This window comes from Astatotilapia calliptera, chromosome 12 (genome assembly GCF_964374335.1).
Source record: "Astatotilapia calliptera chromosome 12, fAstCal68.1, whole genome shotgun sequence".
In the NCBI taxonomy this organism is placed as follows: domain Eukaryota; kingdom Metazoa; phylum Chordata; class Actinopteri; order Cichliformes; family Cichlidae; genus Astatotilapia; species Astatotilapia calliptera.
The window spans coordinates 25,105,634-25,129,463 of record NC_137433.1 but is presented as its reverse complement, the minus strand read 5'-3'; the positions used below and the strand labels follow the sequence as shown (position 1 = coordinate 25,129,463).

Genomic DNA, 23,830 nt, shown 5'->3' with positions numbered 1-23,830 from the left:
TCCTGGGCTGGTAAGTTGGCATGTTTACAATTTGATGCATTCGGTAATGCAGCCATGAAAACTGTTAGTGTCCTCTTTAAGTGGTCCACAAAATACATTCCAGTTGTTGACTCAAAGCGGACTCATGCATCGTCCTCCTAACAACTGGACACAGCTAGCTGTTTAGACGAACGTACTTTGGTATCAGCAGGATTAAATTATAGTGAGAATATAGAGAGAATTCAGTAAGGGTTCAAAAAGGAGGTCACTGTAGTAACTGCCTGTTAAAAGCAGTTTAAAAGATGAATCTGTTAAGAAAGAAAAGGAAGAAAAATAAATGGGATTAAAAAAAATAATAATAAATTGAAAGACAAGGGAGCCGATGTAAAAATAGGTTTTATTCTGGAGTTTTCACACCTCAAGTATAATAAAACAAACATACTGCACTCTGGTATACAAACATGACTGCACCAAAAATCAGTGTCAGACTGCACGGGAATACTTATGAATACTGAAACCACTAAGAGTCACATGAACTAACCACTCATCGAACAAAACAGCAAAAACCTCAAACTGGACAATTACAGTCAACATCTTAACAAACACGTGAGCAACACACCGATGACATTACAGCGTTTACATATCATTAAACCACTGAAAAGTTTGCATTAAATCTAACATTTATTAGAGAAAGCACTGTATGCTCAATGCTACAGTTACACCATTTCATAACAAAACAATAATGTCAATAATTATAGTGTGGCTATCTGCATGGTTAACTTAATGAGGCATGGGAGTGACTATGAAGGGACACTGTAATTTGTGCAGGCACTTCAATGTATGCGGTTGGAAGGTCCTTGAGTTAAAGTTTTACAGTGTAAATCGATGGATGACAATTTAAAGGAAAAAGAAGGCGGCTTTTTGCTGGCATGGTTACAGGGAGCATTCACTGCATATGAACCATGAAGCACTTCTATCCTGATGTAGGTGCCCTCTCCTTGTTAAAATACTCATTTTCTTTCTTTAACCTGTCAACCATCTCCATTTTACACACATCTCTGAAGACCAATGTGCAATGCTGCCAATGCCCCTGTCATAAAGCAGTTTAAAGTCTTAGAAATATGATCAGAGCATAGATTGAATCCTGCATTTTACATGAAACACTGTGGTATACCTTTAGTTTATTTGCTATTACAATGCAGCAATCTGTCACAGAACTGAGCAAAAACAAAGCGCTAACAGAGAACCTCAGCAGGTTAACGGTCAGCAGTGTGTCCTACTGGTATTAGGTCAGTACATCAAACTGACACGTGGATTTGTACACTGTATAGCCGACTTGCACTTTATCACAAAGATATTTTGCCAGTCTATACAGTGCTTAGGCACCATTGCTATTCAGTACGAAGGACTTAATCAACCAGGGCTTTTCAGTCAATATTTTCTAATCCCAATAATATTTTCAAACAGTTCACAGTTTACATCACTTGGCTGAGTCAAAAAAGACTTATTACATGAGGAGCACTTGTGCTAGAATACATAACCTGTGTTTTAACCTCGTGGTGGATCATAACACTGAAGAGAAGCTTGGCCTGTGAGTTTGTACAGTCTGCTCAGACGAAACAATAGTAGTAAAACCAACATACCTCAATGCCACACACTGCGCATCAGACCAAAAAAGTTCATTTAACAACATAAATGAGTATCTAATGATTATATACTGCACATATTTTCTTAAGTATTCATATAACACTTAAGCAAAATTGTTCATTTTATGGGATACATTCTTCATGAGACCATTCCTTAAGGAGTGTTGAAGAGAGGTTTTTCAAAACAGTTGAATACAAAAAAAAAAAACAAAAACATGAATTCAAAGAAATAAATATTAGGTGACACAATTAATCAAACAAACAAAAGGCTGGAGTGGATGTTAAAAGGTTGTCTGCCTACATTTTTTTTTTAAATATATAACTTTCATGTATTTTCCCTTCAGAAAATCTCAATTTTAGTGAATCGGTCTTTGTTTGCCTCTAACAGAAAGGCTCTCCTCTTCAGTCCTCTGCTCTGCTAGATGTCTTATACTGGGTATTAATGAGAAGAGGAAAACTGACCAGAGCCTTATTTAAGGTGGACAAAGGCAATACACAAATACATACTGGATATTACTAAACGTTATGAAATTGAGGTCATTTCTTGCAAGCTTGCAAGAATACTAGAAGACGGAGTACAAGTAAAGAATGGAGTTTGTGCGTGCTAACTGAAGACAGCAAATATCAGAAATGTACACAACAAAATGACAGATTAGTCATTATTAGATTACAGATACAGTGAAACAATAACATCTTAAAAATTAATGGGAAAAAAAATTCATGAAATTTATGCAAATTTAGTGCTGAGTTTTTGATGGAGCAGCATGGAAAATAGATGTAACCACTGCCCATTTCCACCACCAGGTGGCCATCTGGCTTTGTGCAGGTTTCTACATTATGCACATAATGGAGAAGTGTAATTTAAAATGAGAATGGCTGATCTCATTTCAATGCCCTTCTCTTCACTTTCCACTTTGACTGTTCACAGATCCAATAAGACTGGTTTGGTGAAAATGTAGCAGCATGGCTACTGTGGTCTATTTTTAAGCATATGTTTAAAGTAAGGCAATCTTACAAAATCTGTGATTAGGTATAAAGCAGGAAAAAAAGGAAGAGAAGGCCATTATGACATGAGCCACAGTGAGTGTGCCCTATTTCTAGATGGACTTGGGGCTAAAGTTGACACCTGGCCAATCATAGGTGTCCGGCAGGAAAGATTCATAGTCGGTCTTCCAGACAGTAGCCCGCACAAAGGCGTCCTTGTCCACTGGCTCAGGGTAGTGGAACGCCATGCCTTTAGCATAGAGATACTCCACCACCTTTAGTGGGAAAGAGAAAATTTATCACTGACCAAACGTAAGGAGTGACACAGGAACTACAACATGACTTTGACCAAAAGGAGAACAGTGTTTGATAGGTTATGTTACGGTTTGTCCGGCTGCAGGGCATGAATTTCTTTTTTCAAAAAAAAAAAAAAATCCGTTGAACACAGAGATTATTTCTTGGAGACTGTTAATATGTAAACTGACCTTGACAATAACCAAAATTTAAACTGGAGGAGGCTTACCTTGACAGCCATCTGGATAGAGACCTCCCTGATGTTGGACAGAGGAGGGTAGAGTCTGCCTTCTGCAAGCTCTTTATCTGTCAGCTGCTCTGCAAGTGTCTGAAAGGAACGTAAGATTGCATTTACAATAAAGAATAATTTCTAGGTCACAAAAACCAGACAAAACTACTACTACTGTTTGTCTACCCACACTAGTCATGTGATTTTGGCCAGTTGTAATTACAAAAGTAATCAAACCCCTTCTAGTACTATTAACACCATGCAAATCACAGTGTTTCTGACACTGAACAGTAACAAAAACACTGGCAACAAAGCACAGTGATCATCTGTTGCACTGATTAGTGTTAATGTATCAAATGCAGCCCAGCAAAGAGAAGCTCTTCATCTGTTATGCCAGTCTAAAAAGAGAGGGAAGAGGAGACATCGAAGGGTTAAACAGGGCTGAGATGAGCATATAGTGAATATAGAATAGAAGAACAGAATGCCTTTATTGTCACTATACAATTGTACAATGAGATACAGAGCATCTCCTACTCAGTGCAAACATGCTGGGGGGGTCAGTTTTGCAGCACTATATACATATGAACAGTATTAACAGAGAAAAAAATATATAAAATGTACGAATATACAAACCAGTGTAAAAAAGTAAATATGTAATAAATAGTGTTATGTATATATGGATGGATATAAGGGTGGTTATGGGCTTTGGGAAGAAACTGTATGAAGAATATGCATACATGAAAGAGTCAGCAAGACAATACAGGATGGAGTGAGGGAAAAGTTAAAGATGAACTTAAAGAACAGGTAGAAAAATATTTAGTAGTGTCTTCAGACCTTGGCAGCCTCTAAGAAAACCGTGTCACTGATGTGTCTCACTCCACTCAGGATCACAGCCAGGCCCACGCCTGAAATGCATGAAGACCAATTACAACATACTGCATTCAAATTTGCAGGATGTAATGCAATTCATACCATCTTAAGAGTGCTGCATTTAATGTAAATAATGAATAATCAATTTTTTTCCCCCCTCTCACCTGGAAAAATGTAAGCGTTGTTCCCTTGTCCTGGTGTAAGGACGCGACCATCGCTCAGAGTCACTGGACCGAAAGGGCTGCCGCTCGCAAAAAGACATCTTCCCTGTGAGACACAGAAACAAATCTTGAGAGGTGATGAGGTAGGAAAAACACAATCTGAATGCATAACTTAAGAGTTTGTCAAAAAAGACAAAAAAGAGGAAAAAAGTTAAGCCTAGAAAAAAAAATGTGTACATCTGTCAGAGTGTAGGCCTCCTCTGCTGTGCACTCTGCTTTATTGGTTGGGTTGCTCAGGGCAAAGATGATTGGCCGTTCATTCAGGGTTCCCATGGACTTGATGACATCATGGGTAAACAGACGTCCAGCTCCTGCCACACCTGGAAAAAAGGAGAGACTGATTTATTATTACTGTTCAAAGAAGGTCTGAAATAAGACTACAACCTTTTTGTAACTGACTGAGTTTATTGTTTATTATTAACAAACAATATTTTAATAAAATAGATATTTGTATAATTCTTTCTGGTTGGCAAGCAGTGCTACAAGGCTACAATTATATGAATACAAAAAAATAAATAAATTAATTAAAGGTCCACACCAATGATAGCTGTAGGTTTGATGGCATTGACAGCATCTAGGAAGCTCTGTACATCCCCTGGACTCTCATGGGTAAATGCTTCCTGGTTAGAGTCAGTTCCCTGCTGTCTGCCCTGGAGTCACATGTGACACATTAGACACAATTACTAATAAACACTTGTTCAGTGAAAATGCCGTTGACTGTTTAGACCGTGGACCAGCCAGGAAAGTAGACAAAATTGTATCATTTTCTTATTATAAATTCCTGTGTCACACACTTACCTTTACAAGTAAGCCATCTTTATCATACATCCAGATTTTCTTCCTGGCCTCAGCTTGGGTCATTCCCGTCTCCATCATGGCCATCACAATCAGATTGGCAATTCCAAGGGCAGCCTACCAAATAATAAATAAAAGAATGAATAAACAAAATAAAAACACAAAAAAATTTACACAAAGAAAACATGAACGATTATTCTCTAAATAGACAATGGAGCAACTCCTCAGGTTTTTTGTTCTGTTTGTGGTCAGTCGGGAACAGTACGCTTCTTCCAATTGTGCCTTTTTTGCCATTTTCAAATACGTAACTTTCATATAGCAAAGTCAAGAGAACAAAAAAACAAAGAAAATCTTGAGAAGTTCAATTGATTAAAAGGATGAATATCAGCGTACCTCTCCTGCTCCCAGGAACAGCACCCGGTGTTCAGTGATGGGTTTGCCAACTGCTCTCTGAGCTGCTAACAGACCGGCAAGAGCTACAGATGCAGTGCCTGGAAACATGTAGACAAACAGAAGAGTAAACAATCGAGTCTCTGCCTCAAAGACATCCAAACACTCATGATAATTTGTCTAAAATCAGAAAGATTTTCAAGGAAAACAGCTCATGAATGCATCTTATTTCAGCATCACTCACAACAGATGATTTCTGAAATGCTCCACAGTAATTTAATCCAACAATAAAAATTTACATTGAGTTTCAGGTGGACTCTAATAAAGCAGCGATCCTTTTAGAAACAGCTCCAGTAACTTAACAGTTAAGGCCGTAAGTCATTTGTATGGATGGGCCTAAACTTGCAAATCTTATAGAACTGTTCTTAGGAAATACTCCGATCTGTAAATATTGCTAAACTTTGAGCCTTTGAATCAGCTGGAAAAATACATAAACATAAAACTGTAAGTTAAGCACTTTGTGCGGTGTAACCTGAATGTGAATTAGGACGACAGAGTCATACAACAAGGTAGACATTATCTGCACCTATTTAACTACAGTAGTCTCAAAGTGCTGTGTCAGGGGTTATGTGTGAACCTTGGATGTCATCGTTGAAGGTGCAGTACTTCTCCCTGTACTTTCTAAGGAAGCGGAACGCGTTGTGGTTCCCAAAGTCTTCAAACTGGATCAGCGTGTCCTGCCCGTATTTGTCCACGACAGCTTCCATGAACTCATCAATGAGATCGTCATATGCTTGGGAGCGGTCTCGCTTCTGGTACAGCCCCATGTAAAGCGGATCCTTAAGGAGAGTCTAACGGGAGGACAAGGGCAACCATGAGAAGCCAAAGTAAACACAGTTATTATATTTCTCTTCTCTCACACATGCAATAAACAGAAAGAAAAAAAACAAAACAAAAAACCAACACCTAGCCTTCCTACCTCGTTATCCGTCCCAACATCGATCACCACAGGGAGACATTTCTCAGGTCTGATGCCAGCACAGGCAGTGTACAGGCAAAGTTTCCCAACAGGTATTCCCATTCCATAAACACCCAGGTCCCCTAATCCCAAGATACGCTCTCCATCAGTTACTACTACTACCTACACAAAGAAGAGATGGAGGAAGCACATTAGTTGGAAAACTGAAGATTAAAATTTGACATATTTATAAGCAACTGTCATATCTTAATGACATATTTTTAGACTTTTTTTCCAATGTAATATCTGAAAAGGTTTTACTATAGTGAGGATTTTGAGACTTACTGCAACATTAGTGTCTGGCCAGTTGTCAAGGATGGAGCGGATATGTCCTCTGTCCAGAATGGAGATAAACAGGCCTCTAGAGAGATAAACAGGATGACAGTTTAGCTATTGCAGCAATCGTGATTAAATCCTAACTTTAACTAAGCAGAAAAAGAAAATGCATCTTCAGCATAAAACCACTTTTTAACATTATGTGCATAAGATTCAATACGCCTGCCATCAAAAATAAAACACGTAAGAGCTTTTCCTGACTAAAGCAGGTCTCCCTTCACTTGGTAAGGTCTCAAAGGTCTCGCCTGAAAGGAGCTTCTGTCCTAATTTTAGAAGAATCAATAGGATCTTGCATACATAACATTCCTGCTCCTTTAGACTGAAGATAAGAGCTGTGTTAGCCATATTTGGATAGACAATCTCAGACATGAACACAGTATTATTTGTCCTTGTAAGGATATAGCCTTCAGAACTGGCTGTCAATATGCTGTGTCAAGACATATAGCAATCTCTCTTCTCTTCCATATCAAGCTTTTCTGCACACCTCTGGACGATTTCCTCCCAGCGACAAAATACCTGGCTGTGTAGAACTGGAGCAACAAAACCTACATTAAAAACTCAAATTATCTGCTAAGGCCTTACTTTGGTCTTCTAAAGATATGTCCATACTGCGTACAGGCAAGCCCTACAGTGGGAGTGTAAACAATCGGCATCAGCTCCTCTATGTCTTCCATCAACACCCTATAGAAAAGCTTCTCATTCCTTTCCTGGATGCCCATCAGGTAGATGTACCTGTATGGAAAAAGAAAAGTTAAGCTGTGTACAGGAAGACAAATGCTCGGTTTTTATTTAAAAACATGTTTACGCTTTCCAGTACAACAAGAAAAATGCATCCTTACTTCTCCAGGGGATCGTGCAGCTTTTTGAGATTTTTCTGAAAGCGCAGGGCCTGAATTTCCTGAGTCTCCACTTTGGGAGGCAGCAGACCATGTATCCCCAAAATCTGACGCTCCTGAAGGGAAAAGGCCATACCCTGTGGAGGAACACAAAAACATGACATTTTAGCTTCTTCAGCTCTGCATTTCTTTTCCTGACTGCCACCGTCTCCAAACCACACACAGCAGGTCTCACCACCATCTTTTTCCACTCTTACTGCTATCCTTCTGTCACAAATCACCTCTGACACTTGCCTCCACCCGCTCGACCCTGCCTGCACTCTCATGAATAATATGAGGGGTATTTTTAATGTGTGTGGTCAGGGTTGTTTTCATTCTTCAGACTACTTAAAGAAATTGAAAGAAAACTTGTCTGAGAGTTCAGCCTGTATTATAGAATAAAAGGTGGCCTTGTGTTTATAAGACATGTTCATATAAATCTGCACTTGCTTCAATAAATTGCTCCACCTAGTTCCCATTTTTCTAGCAAAATATTAAGAAATAATGGGTGAGTCAAGATTTTTGCACACTACTGTATATTGCGTCTATTATCAACCTCTACTTGGGACGCTAAAAGTACTAACGCAACACCCCCTGTAACCGTCTGACATCAAAGTCTGCTGTAGCCATTTCTTAACAGGACCGTTTTTGTGAAATTTACTGGCAAACCATAAAAAAACAGGACTCCTCCTGCAACCTGTAGTTGGGGGCAGGGCTTTATTTGTTTATGTCAACCATCCCCCTACTCATGGCTAAGGCATACCACATTTCTGTCCTGTTCTTTATAAAATATAGTTTCTGGACTAACTGTTCATGTACTGTAATGGAGTTTGTTTAGACGGTGCACTGCCTCATTATGGGACCTTTAACTGAGTTTACCTTTTCAGCATTTACAGAAATAAATTCAGGCTGACGGAATGAAGAAAAACAAAACGAAAGCAATTTTGCAGCAGGACAAAGACGGACGGAGAGTGGGGGTAGTAGTGGAGGAGGAGGAGTAGCCTCAAAGAAACCAATGAAGACCACTGTGGGCTGAAACACCCCAATTTTTAAATGAGAGGATGGGGGAGGTGAGAGGTGGATGCAATGTGCTTGCATGTCCCTGCAGTGTACAAGCTCCTATCCGACTGAAATATGGGCGTAACAAAGAGGCCGCCATGCCTGGGGCTGCAGAAGGGGGCGGATTATTTTGTCAGAATGATGAATGCTGGGGCTCCCCTCGAAAAATGCTTAGTCATGCTGATAGAGCATTTCACTTCACACAGCTCTACCAATCAGTTCCTTTCAGCGCAATGCCACATGCTGCAAACACCTTAATCTAGCATTTGTCCTTTTGCATAAAATTGAAAGTAACATTTTTGTAAGATTTCAGGAGCTGAGCACTTCCCTATGAAAGACCATCTTGAGCAAGCCCATGATTAGCACTTTAGAAATGCAATTTCAACACTTCCAAGACAGGAATATACTGGATAAAGGTATTAATACATTCTGTACAGTGAACACTTTCCCTGCACAGCTCACCCTACATTTAGGGTGAAGGAATTTGAGATCCTAGCCCTTTTAACAGTCATACCAGACTACATTTCAAACACAGTGACCTTTACTGCTACAGTACACTGCTGATGCAAGTCACATCAAGTACTGCTCTTATATTTGTAATCTAGAACCAGCTGGCATGTTCTCGTTTAGAAACGGAGACTTTTAATGCAAGAAGAATTTCAAGTTGACTTTAAAAAATTTTTTTTTTAAAAAAATGCCGAACCAAACCATGGAATTAGGTTTGTGCCTCTTTCTTGAGTGCAAGTACATAAACTCAATTTGTAGAGAATTTACTATAATGCAATAATTTTAATTTGAGCAAATAAATAAATGGATTTTAAAGTTTTATCTAATGCTGTTTACTTATTATCTCAGTTATGTATGTGGGTGTCCTTTTCCTGGATGCCTGCAAACTCTCGGACTCCCACTCAGGATTTTTAATAGGTGCCAATTACAGTCATTTTGCCCATGCCTTTAACTTTAGAATACAGCATGCCATATATTGTCTGGCAGTGCTTGGTTGGTATGGTTGCTAGTTGTATTGTGAGGTAGTCAGGGAGGAGGGGAGTACTGACAGACCTGAAAGCAGCTCTATAGGCCTTTTATATCAGTGTTTTTCTATATACAGTCTTCATTGCAAGCCTGCTTTTACAAACCATTATTAAATCAAGCATGGAGCTATGCAGGAGCTCAAAAACTGGCTGAAAAAACAGTAGTTGAAACCCCAGTTTGTGGGACCACTGGTCAGCTGGTCTGTGTCCAGTTTGCATGTAGGTTGGAATTTCTATATTTATCTGGTATGGGCTAAGTTTAGCAAAAGGTCAAATCACCTCAAGCAGCAAAATGTACATGTTACAAATATCACTTGTAACTCTCAGTAGTTGGCAAACCTCCTGAAAAATCAAACCCTCCAAGCCAAATGCTTCACAGCATCATTTCAATTTAGCAAATACACGACACTGTAATTGTCTCACTTGTATGCGCACTGCTAGATACCCTGCTGTGAGCATTTTAAAACAGACAGCGAAAATCACAAACACCTTAAAGAAAAATTCAGAAAGCAGCCAAATAACAATGTGCTAGACAGGCACCGTTCATCATAAATAGTCAATAGCTACAGATATGGGAATACAAATAACTGAAGCATAAACTTCTTTTACAACTTTTGTATTTTGGTTGCAGACTACTAAAAATGGTTATGCCAGTTTATATCAGTCACACACAAGCTTAGCTCCCCACTATTCTATTGTCTGAGATATAAACAGATATTGGCATCTGCAGTGGGATAGACTATGGCATTTAAACGTGTGGAAAATATACAGGCCTAAAATTTAAAAGATTACATTATAACCACTGTTATGACATCTTGCAGTAAATTTCTACTCATTTCTGGACACTGTAACCAAACAATAACATTTCAACAATTCATTATAGTTATTTTCTGTCCAGGCACACAGAGAAAAATAATCCTTCTTCACATAATGACATAATTAACATTGATCAAGACAAAAACGGGCTGTCGTCACCGTGTCTTAAAACCCCAACACAAGGTAGGTCCACCTACTTTGTTGGTGCGAGGGCTGAGCATGAGGGGCTTGCCCTTTTCTTTGGTGTGGACCCATCTGCAAAGAGAGATGCATGGCCTCAGAGACCAGGTTGTCCTTAATCTGGACAACATGGTAGACAGTCACCGGTGTGGGTCCACTGGTGCTTTCTAGAAGATCTACTGGTTTCTGAGGGAGACAAGACAGGGAAAGATGAAAAAATACTGACCATGTGCAAATGATATGCACAACCTGGCTGTAGAAATGATTATAGCTTTACTGACAAAAGTATTGATGTGCAGCACAGTGATTACATCACCATGGTGACACATTTCAGATTTTAAGTTGTTAAGTCTTAACTGTCTACATGGTGCATTACCATTTGGGCTTTTTGGCAGGTTAGAGTCAAAGACTTACTATTAATTATTCTTGTTTCTGACAGTCAAACCGTGCAGTGCACTGTTACCAAAGCCTTTTAATATGACAGTATCAGATTATCACATCTTAATATGTTATAAAGCTAACCGCAGTCAGTGCTGTCAGCTTACAGACACACACACCTATTCACAGTAGCCAATGAATCCTCTTTGTGTGCATGGACAGCACTTGAGGATTACAAATGCTGGAAGCAGTGGCCAACATTAATCTGGACGTGGCCTGAAGCGATTTAGTGTGCGCTCTAAGAAACAAAGCTTTGACAGATTGTCATAATCCCTTTCGTGATGAGCTCTGCATGAAGACACAGAACAAGATAAATCGCTATGGCATCACAACAACAACAACAATCTTTATTTATAGAGCACATTTAAAAGCCTTGGGCATACCAAAGTGCTTTACATAAAACAATAAAAAAATAAAACAGTTCACACATTAACATCAAATACATAAAGGTAACGAATTATGCTCACAGATAAAAGCCACCAATAAGAGTAAATTGCAGCACATAGGTTATAGCAAGGTAAGACTGTACCACCATGATAAAAGACACCAATAATGGAAAGATAGCAGAGAATTTAATACAATAGGTCAATAGGTCACTGCAAGCAAGCCAGCATTTAACTGGTAGAAAAGGCAAGTTTAAAAAGATATGTTTTTAGCTGTGATTTAAAAGAATGAATAGAATCAGACGCCCGGATGCCAATCGGGAGATTGTTCCACAGCTCTGGTGCAACTAGAGCAAACGATCGATCACCTCTAGATTTCAGTCGAGATCTGGGCTGAACCAGCAGTAACTGTGAGGATGACCTTAAAGCCCTAGCAGGAGCATATGGGTTTAAAAGTTCCTTCTCACCACAGAGTTAAAATTTTTAAATCATCCAGCAATGGACCGATGGGAAAGACAGACAAACAACAGGGATCGCATGACAGAAAGCAAGACTCCAACTAATAACTGCAGAAATGACCTGGCATGTGGACTGCAAACAAGAAGGAATGCAAAGATTTTCACTACTTTTAGACTAAAGCAGACAAAAAAAAAACCCCCAGTAAAGAACTTGGAAAGAAAGCGATTGGACTTCTTTAAATTTTGTGAAGATGTTAAAAGAGATGTAAACCACTTCTTACAATTTTTTTGTATCTAGCAAAATTCCTGTTAGCCTTCCTTAATGTCACAGGAAATGCAATTTGACAACATTGCAGTTTCTATATCAGTTCCTTTTAAATAAGCAGCCAAGGCTTGCATTTCTGCAAAAAACATACTAAACTGAAATGCAAGACGCACAAGGAAACCACAGCAGATTATTAGAAATAAGAATTAACAAAGTGTATTTTTCCATTGCAATTTAATCCCAGTGAGGCTTGAAATAGAATTTGTATTCATTTCTCGGCCTGGAACAACATGCAGCTGAGCTCAGCTGGCAAAAAAACAAAGTTGGTGTCAGTTAATGTGACAAAAGGCACTCATGTGTGCGGTCAGTATTATCCTGCCTCCTTCCTTTCCTTGTTCATCCACATTTGATCATAATTAAAAATTACCAACACAAAATTAAGTTGTATTAAGCTAAACAAATATTAAAAATACAATATGCTATGCTGATGAGCAGCTATATCAAAACAAGAAAACAACTGAAAAGCAAATTAGCCTATCCTTTTCTGATCAACAAATTCAAGCACTTCACACTGAATTATGTATCCCTCTATTTGACCATAATGTCTGGATGAAGGAAACAACAAGTGGAGCCAGCTGGACGAGATGCTGCTTAGAAAGCAGCATTAAAGCGGCAGACTGCATAAGCAGCTCCAACAACCAGCAGACATTTTAATGATCTGTTGATTTGATATCAAAGAGGAAGCTGTCTCGATGCAGCGTCTGTGAAATGTCAGTCTTTATGACTCCAACTGTACAAAGATCTTTTCTTGTTAGGTTAGGTTTGCGACCTCTTTCAGAAGCAAAAAAAGGCCACGGCTAATGGGAAGGATAATATTTGATGTGGTGTAGATACCAAATAATTTTTCCATTTGTAGCAAACAAGGTAATCTTTGTACATGTGCCAGCTTCGCATCATTATTGTAACACAGAGCATGAATGCACGCCATTACAGCCAGAAAGTGCTTGGGACTTTTTGTAGGAGTAATTGTCTGCAAACAGAGTATGAATGGAGACAAGAAACCTGCCTATAATTATGCACCTGGACTGCTCTAAATGGGAATCAAAATGATAGCAAAATTGTGCTGAGATCAGAAAATGTACAGCATGAGCTCACCAGTACTGCAGCTAGATACAGATGCTCTGTAAGTTTAGAAACCATAACTTAGAAACGTTTAATTAAATGCCATTCAAAATCAGGCATCTCACTTGCCATCTGTCTTCCTGTGGAGTACTGGTAATTTAATTTCTTTGTAAACAGGTGAGACAAATAAGGCAGTACAATTTAAACTGCTAATAAATCTTTTCTTATTGGTTCTGGAATAATAACTGGTGCAAACAACAACTGTGTTAACTAAACCAGTCATAATGTAATAACATGCATTGTATCCACCCTCTTGTGCACACTGGGCACCTTTTTTCAAGCTCCGAATCTCACCCACATGCATGATTTTAAGTGTAAATCTTTTATGGTCTCACATGATCAGGGTAAAGTGGTTTGAAGACAGATGATACTTTAGGTTATTAGTTTCCTCAACTGACCAGACAGACTTAACACAGCTGTTAGGTGTGGCCTTACTAACAGGTTATTGTTCTCAGTCTTTCTCACTCACCCTGTCAGTGTGTCTGATCACTGAACGTAAAAAACCCACCGGTGGAGGTTAAATATTAGCAGAACCTGCAATAAAAGGCAAGGAAATACTCAACTGTCCCAAGCTTTAACACTCAAGGGAATGAGAAGATAATTGGGGGCAAATGCCAAATGTGACCTTATAACATGTTGGAGATCTTTCAAAAACAAAACCCCCCAAAAACTGATATCCACCACAACTGCAAGCCATTAGCCTCACAACCACAGGAGCTAAAAGCTAACCTTTTGCTAACTTTAAGTTAAAATAAAGCAGAGGGTGTCGTCATTTGAACACCTCTGTCACCTAAGTCTTAATGTCTGAAGCTACTAAACTGATTAAGCACACCGACACTAGGCACTTTTTATTCGGATGACTTAGCTAAATGCAGTCACTTACTCATCACAGCCCTGCTTGCTGCCATCTCTCTTGGCTCAGTAAGCAGGAAGTTCTCAAATGACACACACTTTCTACAATTTAGAGAACAACGACTCCGCTTACCTGCTCTTGAGTAATATAATACTGCCGTTCAATGTCTGTTAGGCACAACTCTTATGATATTCGCTGTGCCTAACTTCTGTGGACTGACCCTGGGATTAGCCTGCCTGCCAGCACACATACACCAGATTGAGTCGCGAGGAGAGGAAACGCTGTAGAAGAACCCGGCCGCTCGACCAATCAGATGCTGGGGTTTCCCCTCTCGATTACCGTAAATACTCCAACACGCGCATTTTATTTTGCGCATGTTATGTCATATTACTAGTTTATCCTAAGCTGTGGTACTGTATTGCGTAGAAAATTTGTGGCTATGTGGTGCGTGCGTGGTTTACATATTTATCTAAGAAGCAAAACATCCCTGTTCAGTCTTAGGAGAAGACATCTCTCTGGGATGTGTCAGGAAGTGCATCCAGGGTAAAGAATCTGCCAAATCAGACATGCGGAGCTACCAACTGTGCTCACCCCTTGTGAATAAGGAAGTATCTACCATATATATTTATTTGAAGGCTACACAGCACAGAAACTGGTAGATAATGATGAACTGAGTTTAATAGTGCCTATGCTCTGAGTAAACACTCACTGCTCTCCTAAACTAACCTACAATAATATTGACAGATTAACAGATGTTAGGATATTGCTAGAGGTCTTAACAGAAGAATGCAAAAAGATCACGAAAGGCATATTTATATATTTATCTGAAAGCAACAAAAATGGAATGTATATTTATTGGCATGATTTAATGAATGCTAAATGTAGATTGTACATAAAAACTGACAGTGTCTTTCAGTCGATATGTATGCTGATATTTTTTTAACACACTATTTTATACAAGAGAATGCATTTACATTTTAAATGCAATTTAAAATACAAATTTAGCGAAACAAGCCAATTTTCTAACAGTTTTTTCAACCCTCCCCCCAAGTGCATTATCATAAACTGAGTAACGAAATATACATTCTGTATTCTGATTAGTCATAACATTTCCCCCTCGTGTTGCCAAAACAACTCTAACATGTGGACATAGAAACTGTGGGGGCTTCCTGTGAAAGCTGGCAGATCATTTGGATTCTGTGGATTTTGGGCTGAGACTCCCATCTGTGCTTGACAGAGTTAGGATTGGAGTTGTGTTTCCTGCTAGGGAGTGTTGCTGCCTGAGTTTCTCCACCATTACATTATTATACCAGTGCAGTCAAATATGACATCAAAAAATAGTTTTAGTACTGTTTTATTAATTTTCCAGCAAGAACAGAAACTCCAAAAGAGATACTATCAATATAGAGAGAATTAAAAATGTCACAGATTCTCCCAAATGAAAAGCTGAGGCCTCCTTGAAGCATGGATACAACATAAATAGGTGCCCACAGAAACATGACTCTTATCACAAAGTGACACATGATGAAAACAACAACCGTTGAGCTTTTTGAAGAGCCATGCAGAAGGAAAAGGACACGTTACATTCAGCAAGCTGGAAGTATTGAGGTGTACCGAGGCACATTTTCTACATTGCTTTAAACACTTAAAATAATTAACTTCGGCTCAGTACCGACATGTGTTACAGATACTTTTCAGTGACGTTATTGCTGGCTTTGCTCTACCTGCAGCTCAGAAGAAATTTGCTAATGCAAAATATGATCCTTTGTGTTTGACTTAAAGCAAAATTCCTTTTGATTAGGTGGACCGCAGTTTACTGGCAAAAAATAGGGTGAACTCCTGTATTTCTGTATGTGCTAGTGACACTACCTGTGCTTCACTGTGATGTTTAAAAGAACCAACTCGGCTTTGCTGTCTCATAGGTTGTACTTATGGCAAATCTCATGTATGGCTCAATTCTTTGGAAGTCATACTAAGTTGTGCAAGTGAAAATGTGCCTACAGCATCTGTATGTAGGCTACACCATGCATTACAGGTGCAGACAGCATGAGAGTCAACAGTTTTAGAACAACTTACATCTGCACAGTTAACAGCTAAGACTCGAGACAACTTCGACCTGTGTGTGGCTTGTATGGATTTTAAGGAAGGATTCAACTTATTATTTGATAATACGAAAGGAATAAAACATTCTTATTCTGTTGTGTTGCTGGCAGCATGTTTCACGTACACTATATGGACAAAAGTGACAGGCCACACCCTTTAATCTTTGAATTCAGGTGTTTTCAGTCCTGTGGTATATAAAATCAAGCATTTATACAGTCTACCTGTACAAACATATGTGAAGGAAGTAATAGGATGCTAAACACACAGTTACACAGTAAGAATGCCACTGTTGCAATGCCAGTTTGTATTTATGTGTGTCTGTGGATGGTTATTTTTTGCACTGCTGACTCAATAACTGCAGTGATCAAAACCTCCTCTGGCATTCACATCAGGACAAAAACTGTGCACGGGGAGCTTCGTGGAATTGGTTTCCATCCCAGCTCCTGTAGGGGTAATATTTAGGTGCCCCAGTACTTCTATCCATATAGTGTATTTCAGCATTACAACTCAACTCGTACATTCTTTGATCAGTTAACAGCAGAATATCACATTTCAAACAGTGACATTTGAGATGGAGGGATTGAGGCCACAGAATAAAAGGAATGTTAAATTAACTGGGTTACGTTTGGCACTAGCGTTGAAGAGTTTTGTAAAGCCAGTTTTAGCTCCACAGTTCAAGAGAATGTGAGAAGCTCTTGACTAACAGACTATGAGGCACAAGCCAGCAGCCTTCACCTACTGCTTAATGTTCACCTGCCATTTACCTGGGTCTATTTTTTTAATTCTTTTTATTTGAGTTTCATGTATTAATCTGGCTGCTGCAAACCACTAAAAAGTTTTGAGTACAAATAATTTCCTGCAAAGGTTGTAAAGTATCCATATACTTCAAAATATAGTATACCGTTGTTTGCATGAAAGCTTTCTGTGTGGCTGTCTTGGAACGAGAGGATAGTATATGTTCAGTGTAAAACAGACCTTGCTTGGTGCATCAAGCAAACAAGAAACCATAGCTGTCTGATAGTCAAAAATTACTACCACAGGGCATTCCACATTCAACAAGAACACAATTCACTCCAAATAACATGAACATGGGTTGTAGCAATGAACAAAGAGCACAAGAAAAATACAAACACAAAAATACTAGTCATTGAGAAATATAGTATGTAATTAAATCGGACTGTATTTTTTACAAGTTGACAGGCCGTTTGGAGCAGTGACAAAATGAAGTTGCTGTTAGAGTGTTAAACTCCTTATGGGTCATCGTGTAGCATAATATGATGGATTATTTTTCCAATAAATACATTCAGAGACACACCGGAAAAACACCTTCTGTGTCACTATTATTAGCTGGTGAAACTCACCGCTGGAAGACCACTTGAATTTTTGTTCTGAAAAGGATTACAAACAGTAAGAAGTAGAGAATAAGTACAGAATCTTGTAAGAAAAACAAATTGAAAGCAAGCCTAAAACAGGCTTAAGCTATTAGTTATTAATAGCGTAGGGAGGTGATACCAGCAGCTGACTGTTCCTTCTTTTGTCATTTGCAAATGTTTGTGGCACAAAATGAAATTGTTGTCTGATCGATCAGAGCAAACCTCAGTTAATAAGGAATGTCAGCTGATTGCTTTAAAATATGCTCATGTAAATCAAATCTTTGCTGCTTGCATTGGCAAATGTGGTCCACATTTCTGACCTCTAACTGCCTGAGAACATCTCACGACGAAGCTGGAAGATTGCTTGCTTAAGTCAGGGGGTTGTTTTATCACAGCATATAGTGCGTTGTTGCAATAGTACCAAAAAAGACAAAAGCTGCTAACACTATGGTCTAATGTTTAAGCAGCATATTAAACCACGGGCACTGCTCACAATGTAAAGCACTATGAGCATTTGGGAGTGCTACCCGGTATGATGCTGTGGTGTACCTGCAGTTGAAATTCAACATCAAGAGTTGGGAGTCTGTGGCGTCTGTGGTGATGGAGTCCTGTGCTCTGGGAAGCCGGGTACTTTTCGGTTAATGTTTGGCTGTTTGCTTTCTTCCATCCATCCTCCTTCTTTCGCTTTCTTCCCGCTTGCTTTCTCCTTTCTCTGCCTGCACAGTTTCAGTGCTCGGGATATAAACACATCTAGGTCAAACAGACGCTCTTTTTGTTTGACAGGAAGAGACTCCAGGGAGTCAGCGTTTACTGGCTGAGAAAGGGAAGAAGTGGAAGAAAGCGGCTGAGATTCTGTGGGCTGGAAAAATTGTGTGGTGGTGGTGGGGGAAGACACCGTTTGATATGAATGAGGAGGATGTAGGGAGGTGGGAGATGAAGGAAGAAGTAATGGGAGGGCATTAGAGGAAGACATGATAGGGCGAAATGGGCTTAGTCTGCCTTCATCGTACTCTGATGGTTGCCGCACAACCTCCGTGTAGTGGAAGACTGGAGTTGGGAGGTCAGTAGGGGACAGAGGGAGAGGTGGCGAGGAAGTGTAGCAGGAAGGTGACTGCTGCTCCAAAGAAGGACTGGGACTGGGTGAGTGCAGACGAGACTGGGTGCTCTCAACCCAGCGAGAGATTTCCTGGAACAAATCCCCTGTCTCCTTGTCTTCCTCTTCCTTCGCTGCCTCCTCCTTCTTCATCTCTCCCAGATCCTCCATGCTGCCACCAATAGGCTCAGGAGGCACAAGGAGGCTGTTAATGTTACGCTTCCAGTGTGACAGATCAAGGATGAGCTTAGGCTCTGAGTAGTGTTGAGGTTTTCCCTCTCGCCAGGCAATTTTATCCAGATACGAAGGAGAGCCCACTTTGTAATCACAGGAGCGGCCACAGTCAACCTCCCCGTATCCCAAACCGCAGGCACGTTCCAGAGAGGAGTGAGAGTTTTCCAGGAAGCGCTCCGCCGAGCTGCTGTGGGAATATTTGCGTGGATCAACCTATATGAGACAGTTGGTGAGGGAAAAGTAATTAATTTCAATAAGCAATTAATTCTAGTTGTGTTGACTCACATCCCATGTGTTCAATGAAACTTAAGCTCATGACAGAATAAATACTACAGAGAAAGGACAAAAGCATAGTCAAGTGTGACACAGTCAAAAGTTGCCAGAATAAGTTATCAGCAGGTCTGAAATATACTCAGAAGCCTGGCCATGTAGGGTTTTATATGTAATTAATAACATTTTAAATGAATTCTGAATCTCTGTGGAAGCCAGTGAGAGGAAGCAAGAAGAGGGGGGAATTATAGGAACTGAGACAATATGGTCATCTCACTGTGACAAGAGCCAACAGGGTTACAAGAACTGCTGACACTTGCAGTATCCCTGCTTTAAAATGTAGAAAAATTATTGACCAACATCCAACATCTTCACTTATGTCTTTGCATAACAAAGACATTACAGTACTAGTAGTGCCAGTACAGCAGTCTCCTAGTATCTAGAAAAGGGAGGAAGCATATCCAACCTGAGCCTCCTCTACAAGTGAGCTGGAACTGGCCCGGGGGTCTCTCTGCACCTCCTCTTCCTCTGTAGTGTCTCCCAGGTCAGAGGTAATGTGACAAGGGGGCACGCAGCGACACCTCCCACCTGATTGTTGCCAGCACATAACTGTTGATAAACTGTTTTCGTACCTGCAGAAAGGCAGAAATTACAAGTGAGGAGTAAATAATTTGTGCTCAAACACATACATTTAAGTTGTAATCTGAAAATACACGAATGAACAGCTGAGATTGGTAGTTGATTTGATGAGAAAATGATCAACAGATCATTTTTAGTAGTATTTTTATTATTAAAACATACTAAGAATGACTAGGAAAACATGATCCAATTTTCCCCACTGGTGATTAAAAAAAATCCACACACCTGTCCCACTGGATGCTGGAGGCCTGACTATTGCTGTTGCTGAGGCTCTGCTCAGTGATGAGGCTGTCCTCCAGCTCATCCTCAATGCGGAAGGGATGCGATGAAGTGGGCTCGTCCTCTGGACAAGAGTACTGCTGAAGGAAGGGGTGAGACAACGCCGCTTCAGCTGTCAGGCGATCCATGGGGTTAAAGGTCAAGATACGCTCAAGGAAGTCCACAGCTGGGAGGGGAAAAGAAGGTGTGGGAGTAAAGCCTAAATTATATGTGTTAGACCTCCAAACATCTTCACACGACTCCAGCATCACTTCATCTGTCACAGGTCAGAAGAGCTGTGGTTTTCTATATCTTTTTTTCTCCCTTCTAGCACTTCCATTATTTGTTCCCTTCATACTTTAAAGTCCTTGACCTTCCTCTTCTCCCCATCACTCAGTCCCCATCACTCACCCTGAGGATCCACTTCAGGCAGAAGTTCAGAAAAGGGTTTCTTCACCTTCCATTCATGACTGACATATGAAGGCATCACCTAGAAATGCATGGTTAAAATATTACTTATGTTTCATTATTTTATTTATTTATTTTGTTTACATTTAAGGCATTCCACGCTGAAAAAAGACACATTTAACCTTGTACAAAATTAAGCCTTTCAGAACATCAGACGTTAATAACTTGATTAATAAAAATGATAATATCTCACTATTCAAAGAAAATTTGGGGAAAAAGTAAAAGCAATAAAATGGTCGGGTGAATGAAACATATATTTTGTTTATCATGCGTCTTATTGCGTCTTGTTAGATTTATTAAATTCAAAATGCAAGTTCACAGAGGTGAAGTGACATAGTCTTTAGTCTACATTCATAACAAAAACAGGGGGGAGTGCATGATTATTTCAGATATTATAATATGTGCAGTTCTTGACATAATCAATATTTCTTTAAAAAAAAAAAATTGCTCTCCAAAGCTGGGAAAATGAATGTCAGGCTTAATAATCAGTCAGACATTATAATGCTAATATGACTTGCAGTAGCCTCTGATGTTTGACCTGTAGCAGATCCTGCCTGTCCTCCTCTCTCAGCACCGGCACTGTGTTGAGAATCAGCTGCATCTGCTCCAGCTCATGAGCTCCTGGGAGCAAGACACAACCAATCAGAAGCAAGTTCAGAAGAGACAGAGGATCAGTTACATAAGCTGGGGGGAAACGTCAACTTTAAGAGTCAAGCATGAATATCTGGGAGATGGAAGATGTCAATTTAAAGACACAGTAAGTTAACAACTAGGTGGAAATTACTACTAAAGCATTCAAATTTCACACCACACCCTGTGGAATCAGTAAACTTGAAACTTTGGGCACACTGTTCTTTTGGCCACTCTCACATTAAGGAATAAACATCCTGCAACCCATCTACACTGGCAGACATCTACTCTAACTACCCTAGCTTGTTGCTGTGCCTGCATCAACTGGGAGGAATCAGTTGTCGTAAGTTTCCACTCAGTTATAGTTCACAAAGAGCATTTTACCTCTGACAGCTGGAGGGAAAATTCATATTTTGAAGTCACTGAATGCGGAGTAATCAGAAGTGTAGCATGCTTCTGTGGCATGCAAGTCTTCTTCTAACACAGAGCAGCAAAGCAGCATTTTCAGCTCATCTGACACATGGTGAAGTTCCCTTTAAATGTTTCATAAAGCCAATGGACACCAGCAGGTGGAGCTATATCAACAGAGTCGTAGCTGCAAGAAATATGCAAGCAGTGGTAGTTTGTTTGGAAGGGAGAATGCGGTCTCCTCTCTGGTAAACAAATATATGCTGTTTCCACTCTAGTCTGCGGGTTAAGTAAAAGCCAAGGAAAACACCTCTAACATCTGATGTATGAAATTTAAAAAATGCAGGAACACTAAGGAACAAAGAACACCTATATGTTTATGATGCCAGCCCTGTGGTGTAGAGGGCTGATGGAGGTCAAACCAGCCTGTGAGGAAGAACTACATCTACTCTGGAGAGTGAGAATTTCTCTATCATCATTGTCATTCTAGTCAGGCAAAGAAGTAGTGTGCAGAAAGAGAGCAAAGTGTCTTTGGTGGAGGACACTGTCAAAGGAAAAAAAACCAAACTCTCTTTGCTCTAACTGGATGGCGTCACTAGTGTGATGCAATTATTATAATTATGTTCAGTTCAGTTCAATGACAACAACAGTTGTCTCAAGGTGCTTTATATTTTAGAGTAAATGCAAAAACAAAAACAAAAAAAACCCCCAAACAACAATCAGATGAGCAAGCACTTTGGTGACAGTGGGAAGGAAAAACTCCCTTTTAAGAGGAAGAAACCTCAGGCAAAGCCAGGCTCAGGGAGGGGCAGTTATCTGCGGTTTGGGGTGATATATTAGTAATAAGGTTGAAAATGACAGTACTTAAACGGTGAACGCATTAAAAACAGTAGACATACCTGCAAATAGCATGCGTCCAGTGAGCATCTCAACCAGTATGCAGCCCGCAGCCCACATGTCTATGGCCTTGGTATAATTGTTGGGTGACAGCAGCAGACGTGGGGAGCAATACCATTTAGTTACCAAACCTTCCGACAGATAGCCCTGGATAAGGAAAGCAGAGGGATAAAATTGTTGAAAGTGAGAAATACAGAAAATGAAAGCTCTGAGAATCTTAAGTTATTTTCATATACGACGGGCATGCATCAGATTGGACTGTTAGCAGGCTGCATGTACTTGAATACGTATAAAGTTTGCTGGTAGTTGTTTGTCTTTAAAGTGGATTGCCCTGAATTTCCACCGAAGCAACAACATAAGTCCTCATTAGTGCTGCTCTGACAGGATTCAGAGGACTCTATCTAATTCTCTAAAAAATCCTCTGTGAATAATGATGTTATGCACAGAGATACGCCAGTCACCACAGAGATAAGTCCGCATATTCCCTGATGTAGAGATAATGAGATGTTTCTGCCTGTTGCTATCATTAACACTTTCCCCACCTCTTGTATATCACCCCACCTCTCACTCTCCAGCCTTGTAAAATCTCAAAATACCTTCACTTACTACATCATATTTCTATTCCCCTCGTAGTTCTCCTGAGCCAAATTTCACTGCCCCAGGCTCTTAAACTTCTTCACAGCCCAGCTTGAAAAGAGAGCAGACTGCACGAGAAAATGCGGTTATATTTCCCCTCACACATTTTTAGATTTCTTGGCAGGAAAAGGCAGATGTAGTCTTCACTGCTTTTCCACTCAGCTGCTGTGAATTGTTTTATAATGACTGACATCACTCACATAAACTTTTCATTGTGCTGGGACGCTATTCTGTTGCCCATCTCTCAGGCTAATTTGAATTTGATGACTAACTGGCAAAGATCAGAAATAGATAGAAAATGAACCCCACAATGGCTCATGGCATACATGTCTAATATGCCTCTTAGCACTATTCTCTTATCCTTTCTGCCTCTCTAGCCCTCATTTTTTTTTTATCCTCGTTGCTCTTCTTTCCTTCTATCCTCCGCTCTCCTAAAGTAATTTTCTATTCTCCTTTTCACCAGTCTCCTATCTTCTTATCTATTTTTTGGGGGGAAAGAGTTACTCTATTTAAGCCAAT

General features: G+C 39.8%; 2 protein-coding genes across 3 annotated transcripts in view; both read right to left on the bottom strand.

The window, feature by feature from the left end:
• Nucleotides 1–1,895: 1,895 nt before the first annotated feature.
• Nucleotides 1,896–14,582, bottom strand: me2 (malic enzyme 2, NAD(+)-dependent, mitochondrial). Of its 2 annotated transcripts, none has more exons than XM_026186530.2 (15): nucleotides 14,435–14,582; nucleotides 10,741–10,909; nucleotides 7,602–7,735; nucleotides 7,345–7,494; nucleotides 6,712–6,787; nucleotides 6,388–6,549; nucleotides 6,046–6,259; nucleotides 5,412–5,509; nucleotides 5,022–5,135; nucleotides 4,762–4,873; nucleotides 4,401–4,543; nucleotides 4,167–4,269; nucleotides 3,967–4,037; nucleotides 3,133–3,231; nucleotides 1,896–2,884 (listed from the first exon to the last, which is right to left on the bottom strand). In XM_026186530.2, exons 2-15 carry the CDS (start codon nucleotides 10,852–10,854, stop codon nucleotides 2,723–2,725), a joined length of 1,752 nt encoding a protein of 583 aa, XP_026042315.1. In that variant the 5' UTR covers nucleotides 10,855–10,909; nucleotides 14,435–14,582; the 3' UTR covers nucleotides 1,896–2,722. The 2 variants fall into 2 exon arrangements, with proteins under 2 accessions (XP_026042315.1, XP_080164909.1); XM_080308783.1 differs by lacking the exon at nucleotides 14,435–14,582 and adding an exon at nucleotides 11,281–11,413 and having other exon boundaries at nucleotides 1,928–2,884.
• A 3,055-nt stretch (nucleotides 14,583–17,637) lies between these two features.
• The window catches only part of mapk4 (mitogen-activated protein kinase 4), a 28,450-nt gene continuing 22,257 nt past the window's right edge, over nucleotides 17,638–23,830 (bottom strand). Inside the window, 6 exon segments of the mRNA XM_080308785.1 lie at nucleotides 17,638–19,318; nucleotides 19,842–20,007; nucleotides 20,240–20,459; nucleotides 20,684–20,762; nucleotides 21,279–21,361; nucleotides 22,678–22,822. Of these exon segments, the coding sequence (XP_080164911.1) occupies nucleotides 18,347–19,318; nucleotides 19,842–20,007; nucleotides 20,240–20,459; nucleotides 20,684–20,762; nucleotides 21,279–21,361; nucleotides 22,678–22,822 (1,665 nt within the window). The 3' untranslated portion in view covers nucleotides 17,638–18,346.